This window comes from Clavelina lepadiformis, chromosome 1 (genome assembly GCF_947623445.1).
Source record: "Clavelina lepadiformis chromosome 1, kaClaLepa1.1, whole genome shotgun sequence".
Taxonomy (NCBI): domain Eukaryota; kingdom Metazoa; phylum Chordata; class Ascidiacea; order Aplousobranchia; family Clavelinidae; genus Clavelina; species Clavelina lepadiformis.
This window is the reverse complement of record NC_135240.1, coordinates 18,670,172-18,680,411: the sequence shown is the minus strand read 5'-3', so window position 1 is coordinate 18,680,411 and position 10,240 is coordinate 18,670,172. Positions and strand designations below refer to the sequence as shown.

The window sequence follows — 10,240 nt, the reverse complement described above, 5'->3', positions numbered from 1 at the left end:
GGAAATTATTATTCACAGTTTGAATTGTGAAATTTATCAATACCTTGTAACCTGTATCTTCCAAGTTTTAAATTACTTGAAAGTTTCAAAGTTTCTGCATTAAACACAAACAAAAAGCACAATACTGCAAACAAAACTATTAAGTTGTTATACAGTAACTATGATGTGATTATTTCAATTGATCAAGTCGGGGTATATTTTCAATACAATCTCACAGTAGTTAGTAAATACTTCAAGTAGAAGATTCACCAAGAAGTATTACACTTTACCAAACTTTATATTATCGTATGGTACCCTACTATTACTAACAAGAAGTTAATGTACAGTGTCAGTGATAACACAAACTCCATACAACCAAACATTATTAGCCAAAACGTTATGGTTATTTGCCATCAAACCAAGGGCACTGACATAGTCAGCTTATTCTGAAACAGCCTCAACTGTGAGTTCTGTTACTTTCTTATCACTTTGTTAGCATTAACTAACCAACAGAAGATTATTTCCAAAAAACAAATATTGAAATCAATAATTAATTGATGAACAACATTCTGTATTGATTTAACAAACCTCCAGCTATTCTCATACAGTATATACATAAACATCAGCAATCCTTTGAAAAGTACACTTTAATTAATGTTATGAAGCCCAACAATTAGATTTGGTTGTTGCCCCACATTTTGCCAAAGCAAAATTGCATGTATTTTCTCCTAAATCAGCTGCCTATGTCACCCATGTAAGACAATAAGCTAATGCAACAGTCACAACATGCAGCTTTGTTGTTCACTTGTTTAGGGTTCTCACAATCAGCAAAGCTTAATTGATTGAAGATGGGAGTGATACCAGAATTAGATACGCTAGGCATAATATCAAATCATTACAAACCTACTAATTGTTCATGCTGGTATAGTGTAATGTAATATTTATTAGGCATGCTTGTACACATTATGTCACTTAATTAAAAACTTAATTTGTGTGAAGAGAGTGATACCAGCCAAGAATTATCAAAAAGTGAGTTTACAAAACGTTTTCCAACATTTTATCTATGAGTAGTTGCTACTTCATTGTTTAATTATTTGCATATGACCAAGGTTGGCAAGTGTTTTATTTGTGAGGATAAGTAAAACAGTACATAATTATGTGTAAGTGCTGGATGAAGTGAAAAAATGGAAGTGATTGCTTTGGTAAGTTATGTTGGCAAAATACATTTTATATTTCATCTCTTGCAATATACATTAAAGATATACTTTATTACAACTGGTATAAAACCTAATAAAACTATTGTTTAAAATACCATAGTTTAGAATGCTAGCTGGTTTGCCCTTCTGTATTAGATTTACTAACACAATAGCCATTATTCGCGCAATTAATTTTTATCCCCGCGCACATAACAAACTTTCCAATCTGGACCATTACTCGGTCTGTATTTTGTGGCAGCTGCACATCCGAGATAAATTTTAAGTAACCTTTCTGCATACTAGACCTTGTAAAATAAATAGACACTCATTAATTTAAACGACATTCACAGAGCTTTGTTGAAAAAGTATATAATCTTTTGCTGCAACTTTGCATTTGCGGTAACTACCAAAACGAGACGCTATCTACTACATTTTAGTTGAAGTAGGGACTACAAACGCAAAGTGTCCACAGCTTATTAGTGTATATATTCGACCATGAGCAGTTCGTATCAAGGTAAAATCAGTCACAACTCTTTGGATATTATCAAGTGGCTGGTCGATCCAATGACTAAAGACATTAACATCTATAGCAGAAAAAAGGTCACAAGCAAGAAGTGCTGTGAATTAAATGTTTAAAATCCTCGAATAAACAAATAAACAATGCAGGCTTCACCCATTTAGCAGTAACGATTGGTTGAAATTTGATTAGAATCGATGAAACTTTATCCGACCCACAGATAGCCAGAACCTAGATAGATCGATGAATCTACAAGCCTAACCTAATTTACAAACTGTGTTATTGGTAGTTAAGAAATGCACTGGGGAAATATTGAGTAGGTGCACACTTGGCTAGCCGTCGCACAACTGCTCACTTGAGTTAGCGCTTCAGCATACCCCAGATCTCGGTGAATCCTTTTATGAGATACAGATTGGACGATCACTATATCGGTACAGCTTGGTACTTTCATCCTCTTGTACTTTTGCACTTCGATTAAAAGATTTCAATGGAAAGGAGTTATGAGGTAACAGAAACGAAATTCTGATGTAACAACCACTTAACAATCAATCTTGATATTGGAGAGAAAAAGTAAAAGTGACCCAGCTAGCCTATATGTATATCGCATCATATTTGTCTTTCAGAGTGCCTCAGTGGGATAGCACAAAGTGTGAAACCAATAGCCTACAGTACTGTATACAGTATTCTCTAGCCTACACTTCCACAACACATTGACGTTTTGGCTAGGCCTAGTTTAGTCTGCCAAACCACAGTTCTAGGCCTATACCATCCATCCATCTCCAGCCTAGGCTACACCACATCAGAGACCAGCTTACTGTAAGATACCTTATTTAATAAGCCTAGTCTATACAATCACATCAAAGATTTCTACCTACCGGTATGGGCTAGTAATTTTTGATGTATTGATCATATGATCCTTAACAAAAGGCCTACCGCTTACGCAATACCTTTACAGGTTTATGCTGTGACTATACGAAAGGCTGGGTTATTTAGCTTACTAGTATTAGCCTAATATGTTAATAATTAGGGATTGCTTTAGGAGTACAAGAGAGCTGTTGCCTATGGCCGATACTCCTATCGAGTATAACTATAAACAGCTTATTACAAGACAGAGCAATGCTACCATCTAGGGATGTGAAGCAAGGAAGATTATTCGGGCTCGTGCGAACCCGAATTCAATGCAGATAGACACAAACAAATCCCGAATCTATTCGTATTAGAACTAAACAATAAAATTTTATCCAATAGTTGTCAAGCCTTGCTTGTAAATTTATAAATAATATTTTATTCGGGTTCGCTATTGTTAGTATTCGTGTTCGCCCGAATCTTATACAAAGACGATATTTGGCAAATCTATTCGCGTTTGGGTTTGTATAGGCCCATCCATGGTGCCATAGTTGGTATAGCACACTAAAAGAAACATATCTTTTAGTATACTATGATAGTACTGTGCAGCATTGTCACAGGCAATACAATAACAAGGTAGCAGCCTAGACATAGAATAATAACACAACTTGTTGTTAGATTTCTATGATCTAGGTGAATTGCGTGGGCGCATGTCGCCGCTAGTGGCATTTGAACCATAGATACCATATATAGTTATATACAGTACAGTAGTTATGTATAACTAACATAATAATCAAATTATATATAACTACAGTAGTTATATATGAGATATCTATGACACAAACCTATTTATTGCAATGGCATATCCGGTTCCATAACTGAAATTGTGCACAACTCGTTTGGTGTCGGTTGGTTGTGCCGAGTTCTATGCTATCGGATTGTAAAAGAGTGAAGAAGTTCGCAGAAGTTATACGCGGATAGTTAAATTTTGGAATTATTGTTGCCACTTTGTAATAACTTCTTCAATCATTCATTCATTTTATTTTTCGTCTTCAATATGGGGAAGGAAGAAATTGTGCTCACGCAGGTGTTCGCAAACATGTTAGTAGTTATCGAAAATAATTTCCACAAATTGGACAGGAAAAATATGACAAGGCCCTGAGGGCAAAAACGTGCATTACGGACCAATCAGAGAATGTAAAAAAGACTTTAGAGTCAGCACGGCCACCAAACCCAAATTATAAACACATTATTAAAACATAATTCTACACAAAAACAGTAATTTAATAACATTTAATGTAAAACAAAAGTTATTCTTACAGTTTGGCAGAACATAAGCGTTGTCTCACCGTCAAGATGGAACCGACCTGTGTGTCTGGATGGAAGAAGAAAAACCCCACTAAAATGTACTCCATCCATGGGACTAGTTTCCCGTTCAGTTGGCCTGTTTACGCGGTAAGAATCTTTACACAGGTCGGTTGTGAACAGAAGTAGGACATAGTCAGACACGTCACTCGTGTCCAGCCAGATGGTTTAATCAGTTGGTGATGTACTGTAAGTGCCAGGAAGAGATGAGCATATCTGATGCCCGGTTTGATCTTGGAGCAAGCGATCTTGAAAATCCATTTTTCATGGTTCACATCTTCTTTGCCAGGGTGTGAGTAAGTCACTTTTATTCAATCCGAAGTCTTTTTATTTGTGTTCTGAAAAACAATATTTACAACGCAGGAGAGTGTGACGGTTACGTCACGAAACATGGGTTGTTTTGTAAATGCTAAAATTTTATTTAGGGATTTTACAATTCAGTTATTGACCAAACTTAAATTTTTCTCAATGACTTTGCTTGAACTGGTGTGCCATATAAATACTGTTGTAATCGTTGCAATCTTTCCTTTACCCTTTTCTTTTTCACTTGTTACGACTGCGCAAAGTAACATTCAGTAAGCTTTGCCCGAAGGCACAAGGCCTTTGTGTCTGATAAATAGTAATGGGAACTTTATCATTTAGCAATATGTATAGATAGAATTAAGCGGGTCGGAAGCGAAACAAGTTATCAACCATCAGTTGTACCTCGCTCACCAGTAACAACAGCCGCCAGTATACGCGGTCTTTACAGCGAATATGTTTGTAGTGTAATACTTCACACAAGTAATATACAAACGAAATCCTTATTTGTCATAAATTGATACCCTGATAAGTTCGAAAATGCTGACTTAGTTGCACATTGAGCGAGAAAGAATGTTACCAACTATAGATGAAGTTTTGATGACCAAGTTTTAACAGCAAGATCAGTCAACTACGAACGCTAATCAACGAGGAAGCTTTCACGAAATTCAATTTTTAATATAAGCAACAAGACAAATTCGAAAACAACATAACTATTGGCATTGATACCTGGGTAATGTGGTGAAGCTTTGATCACCTAACCAACATGTTGTACATCTCCGAGAGCACGAGCAAACTATTGTAGATATTTCTTATGCATCAAGAAATAAAGTCCATTGGACATGGCAACAAACTGCATCTTACTACCGCAAACAAGGCTTGCTACAGCCGCGGAAAGACACACGCAGACGTGATCGCTCATTTTTTAACCTTCGACACGCAAGGGAAATGCGACACTTCTGTAAGCTTATGTCTCATGTTTTGTATATCAAGTGAAAAGGTGTATCAATATTTGTTATATTTGCAGAGCTCTGTCATTGTACTGTACTTAATTTTTGTTTTGTTGACTGCAATAAATATTTTAACCAAAGAAACAATTTTATCGAATTCAGCTTGCCTTTCAATTTCATTTTCAGGCAAGCTTCCCACTGAGAAGAGAAGGGAGACTATGTGACGGTTACGTCATGAGTCATGGGTTGTTTTGTAAAAGCTGAAAGTTTATTTTGGGATTTTACAATTCAGTTATTGAACAAACTTAAATTCTCCTCAATCACGTTCAGATAAATTACCTCGCTTGAACTGGTGTGCCATATAAATACTGTTGTTATCGTTGCAATCTTTCCTTTACCCTTTTCTTTTTCACTTGTTACGACTGCGCAACGTAACATTCAGTAAGCAGTATATATCGATATGCAATGTTATGCTTCGCTAAGCCGATGTTCCAAAACGAGAATTCTATATCGTATTCGATCTGTATATTATAATATTATCACAGATATATGGCTTATTTTTAATATAAAACTTCGTATCCGGGCAAAGTGGATGCAATAAGTAGCTGGCGTTCTTATTTGTGATTTTATCAAGCCAATTTTACTGTACTAGCTTGTTCGTATGTTGCAATCACGTGAATTTTTGCACAACAAGCACCAGCGACATGTTGGGGGACATTCTCTTAGGTTCCACGACATATGACCGCGGGAAAATGACCGCGAACAAACTCACCGGGGACAACTGAACGTGACGTAAATTGACCGCGAACAAACTGACTATGATGTAAATTGACCGCGAACAAACTAACCGGGAACAGACTTACCGGAATGAAAATTGACCGGGAGGTAAATTGACCGTGGGAGTCCTGACGTACAGCTTCAATCTGACAATTTACTTAACTAAAGTGTCCATTGTTATTGCAATGAGTCCATTGTTACAACATGAGATAGGCTACAACGCATTGTTTCATAATCTCATCAAACAACTCGTCTAGACCGGGAAAATGCATGTAATAATAGGAAATCTATGAATAAAGGTGAAAAACCCGTAGGGTCACCCTACACCCTACAAGGGGCCAAAAAACTCTACGAGTGGCAACCTTGACTGCAATACACATACTAAATTGGATAGTGACTAGATAGCGACTAGATAGTGAATTAGAATTTTGACCTTTTGACGGCCAATTTGTCGCCGGTTAATTTGATCGCCGGCCAATTTATCGACGGTTAATTTCATCGCCGGCCAATTTACGTCACGGTTAATTTGATCGCCGGCCAATTTGTTGCCGGTCAGTTGTCCACTACCAGTTGTCGCCGGTGAGTTTGTTCACGGTCACTTCTCGTGATCCCAGGCTTGCACGTGGCCCGTGGGGACAAGTTGTTTGAAATATTTTCGGCACAAAAAAATTTTGTAGCCTAATGTTATAAGTGAACAATAGCTTTACGAGTGAAGTATTGATCGTGTCTTACTAAGGTATTAACATTGATGTTGACTAATAGACATGATGACAATTATTAATTAACATTTGTGGCGATTGTTCAGTATTGTTTCAGTATCTATCTGTACATTTGCTGCTGGTTGTGCTTTTTTGTTCCAGACGTCAGTAGGTGGATGTAAGCGAAATAAGCTTTAACCCTAACTGATAAAAACAAGATCGAGGTCATAAAGAGACTCATATTGAGCTCATTAACCATCGACGAGGCAATGTGACGTAGACTTCAATAAACAACTGTACATAAAATCTTTCAGTCACAGATTAATATGCAGCAACAAATTTATTATAAAAATTGATAAACAAGTACCAAACTGAAGTATTTTTAAACTATCAAGTACTGCGAAATAAATACTCGAGTGCCACAAAAATGATATTCAAGTAGTGCTCGAGTCAGGTACTTAACTTGAGTGACGCAGCTCTGGTGGTTATAAGAAAAACGGAAACGCTGATTACCGTTATTGTTCATTAAGTTTCATTACCTTCATTGATATTTTCGCCATTTCTAGCCAATGAGCATAAAAGAAATTTTCACTTGCTAAATTGTTTATATATAAACAATTATTGCTTTTCACGTGCTACTTGTTACACTGTTTGTTCTAAAAACCTCTCTAAATTTTTAAAAGAGTTTAAAAAGTTTGAAACAAGAGTACAACTGGTAACCAATCAAAGAATTGGTTATAAACTGCAAAACAACTTAATTACAACTTATGCATTTAAGAACACTTAAGTAGCTACAAAGAAATTACTTGTGAACTATTTGGTGCATTCTGTTGAACTGACGTTCATTAAAGAAGTGAACCTTCTCCAAACGTTTAAAAGTGTTTAACAAATGAGGGCTCACTGGTTACTACCTTATTCATAGAAGATATCTTTGGATTTTTCCAATTTTCTTGGTAAAGTCCCAGATTAAAGACTAACCAAATGGGGAATTTTAATCGCCGAATTTCTATCTAAAAAGCAACAAATTTTTCAACCAGGACGACCTCTGGATGCTTCTTGGATTTTGGACCAATTGCAAAATTTTCTTGACACATTAGGTTATAGCCTACCGGTAACACTGTTTCCAGAACTCTAGTTTTCTGTATGTCAGTATGTAGGCCTGTAACTTCAAAGCTTATAATGGTGATTTAAATTAGATCGATGACGATGTTATATTACTCATTTTATATTCTTTATGCTTTAGAACATACCGTTAACTGCTGATTATGCATAATACTTACTTCTATACAAAAGCTCTGACGTTTTACCCCCAGTATAAAAGCTTTGGACTAATCTACCAACTGCTTGCAGAAGAAGACTTTAGACATGGTCAAGAGGAGTTGCTTGAAAAGTATAAAGCCTACTTTAATTCAAGAATTGGGTTTAGATCGCCATTGGTTAGCGAAAGTGATTTAGACTTGGACAGTTTTGAAAAAGATACATTACCGAATGCGCTGTTCTGTAAAGACGTTTTCAAACTGAACTCCACATTCAGTTTTTCCCAGGTGGATGAAAACAATGAACCTGAATTAGTTGGTAAAAGTACACTTCATTCAAACTGTTTAACACAGTTTATGATCCACGAAAACAGTAAAAATGTGCATTTTTTCAATATTGAAGAAATTTATACAGTCAGTGATGCTTTGATGTACAGCCCATATGTTTTTAACAAGACAAGTAGCTGTCCCATGTTTGTGCTTTTCCAGCTTCTTAAAACATACAGTTTTTTCTATGACACTTTTCCATTGTTGGACATGACTTCTGTATCATGGGAGAATATGAGCATAGATAATAGACTTTGGATAAAACTTGATATATTGGAAAATCTCAGGATGTTTTCTGATGGTCTACAAAATTACCAAGATGAACACCGTAAAAATAAATTTAATTTCGACGGCTGCAGTTTGGGAATAAATTCTATTCAGGAAATTTTAAAAAGTTGGGTAAGTGATAACATATAACAGTTTACTGATTGTTTATAAACAGTTTATAAATCACTATTGATGCTAGAGACACTTTTAGACAAAAGTAGTGTCATTATACCTAATGTTTTTGATTATTATTAAATTTAGTTGTATGCTCTATCATTTAGACTAGTTCAGAACTGTTTTAAAATACACACTTCCAGTGTGAGACAGGTTAATAATTAATCTCTTCTGCTAATCACTCTTAGTGTAATGAAATCTTTGTAGTATAATGTCTTAGAATACTCTACATCATTTTTTAAAATCAGGTTTAATAAACTGGAAATATATCTATCAATCTAATAATAATGTCATACAAGAAATAAAGGCTGTGAAAGATTCCCTACGATTAAATGGCTACTGATTATATACTACATACAAGCCAAAAAGAAGTCAAACAAATTCCACATAATCCCAAAACATTCCAAGGTTTTGTTGTGCTTCCTGTGGTGGATCCAGCCGGAGGGACAAGGAGACTATGTCTCGATGGAAATTCTAGCTTGTACTTACACTTCGTGTAACATATCATCGCGCGTCATGTATGAAACATGATACTTCTCTTTCCGCTCAACATAGTTTCACTGAGTTGGCAGTAATTTATAGTGTTTAACTTATAGTTTCGCACAATTAGATTAAGGGTTCATGATATAATGTAACTGGATTAACACTTCAAAGTTTTAAACTGCAAATCTCTTATTACAAAATAATTGTATTTATTCGTCCAACGTCAGAAAAACATATAAAGTCGTAACGTAACAATACAACATAACATTGTGATGTCATATAATGTCAACAACAAAAAAATACCTTTCAAAATGTGGGTTGGTATGACACATGTCGCTCAGACGACATTTGGCGAGTATGCATGCTAGTGTTAAGATTTTGGAAAATCACTTCCACAAAATGCAAAAAATTACATTTTTTGGCAAAAAGGTTACCCCAGATTCTTTTCTTGAAGAAAATGCAACCTATCTTGATAGCTCACCTGCAGAAGCTGTTGTTGTTCCAGCAAAGTCAGACCGAAATACTGATGTTAACCTTGAACCATCGTCACTTGCTACAGTGGCTAAATTTAAGTTTTTCAATCCAACAGGTAGGATACTTGTGCTGGAGACATGTACAAACAAGTCTAGTTTTGTTCAAGAGCATTTAAAATTTGGACCTGCAGACCTCTTGCAAGTGATTTGATTACGGGAGCATATCCTTTGACCGGGTCACGAATATTCTACCCACACTGGTATGGTAAGTATGACTGGCTGGAGTATTCTCCGAGGCAAGATGCCTCTTTCTTTTTTCCTTGCATGCTATACAACAAAGAAATTTATTTTCCTTTCCACAAAACTGGGATGCGATCCTGGAAAAAATGTGATGACAAGTTTAAACAACATTTGAAAACCTCTTCCCATTTATGGCAAGCCGACGTCTACCAACATCAGCACAGGGTTTCAGAAATACTACCTAAAGAAATTGCTGAACAATGAAAATGTGAAGTAGAAAATGCGGCATTAAACAAAGCAGCACTGTTGACAATATTTAATCTTCTTCCAACCTTATGTCGTCAAAATTATCCAATATGTGGACACGATGAGTCGTCTTCTTTTTTAAACTG

The 10,240-nt window shown here is 35.8% G+C and overlaps 1 protein-coding gene and 1 long non-coding RNA gene across 5 annotated transcripts in view; both read left to right on the top strand.

Moving 5' to 3' along the window:
• Window positions 1–3,684: 3,684 nt before the first annotated feature.
• LOC143445407 (uncharacterized) lies at window positions 3,685–6,673 on the top strand. The gene is made up of 2 exons (XR_013113817.1): window positions 3,685–5,164; window positions 5,340–6,673. It is a non-coding gene; the product is annotated as an uncharacterized LOC143445407 (long non-coding RNA).
• A 1,133-nt stretch (window positions 6,674–7,806) lies between these two features.
• The window catches only part of LOC143465550 (WD repeat-containing protein 81-like), a 75,097-nt gene continuing 72,663 nt past the window's right edge, over window positions 7,807–10,240 (top strand). For 2 of the 4 annotated variants that reach the window (XM_076963914.1, XM_076963905.1), the window contains exon 1: window positions 7,851–8,610. In XM_076963914.1, coding sequence (XP_076820029.1) covers window positions 7,894–8,610 — 717 coding nt within the window. In that variant the 5' untranslated portion in view covers window positions 7,851–7,893. Of the gene's footprint in view, window positions 8,611–10,240 lie in introns of all 4 variants that reach the window. The other 2 variants (XM_076963923.1, XM_076963932.1) reach the window with 2 other exon arrangements.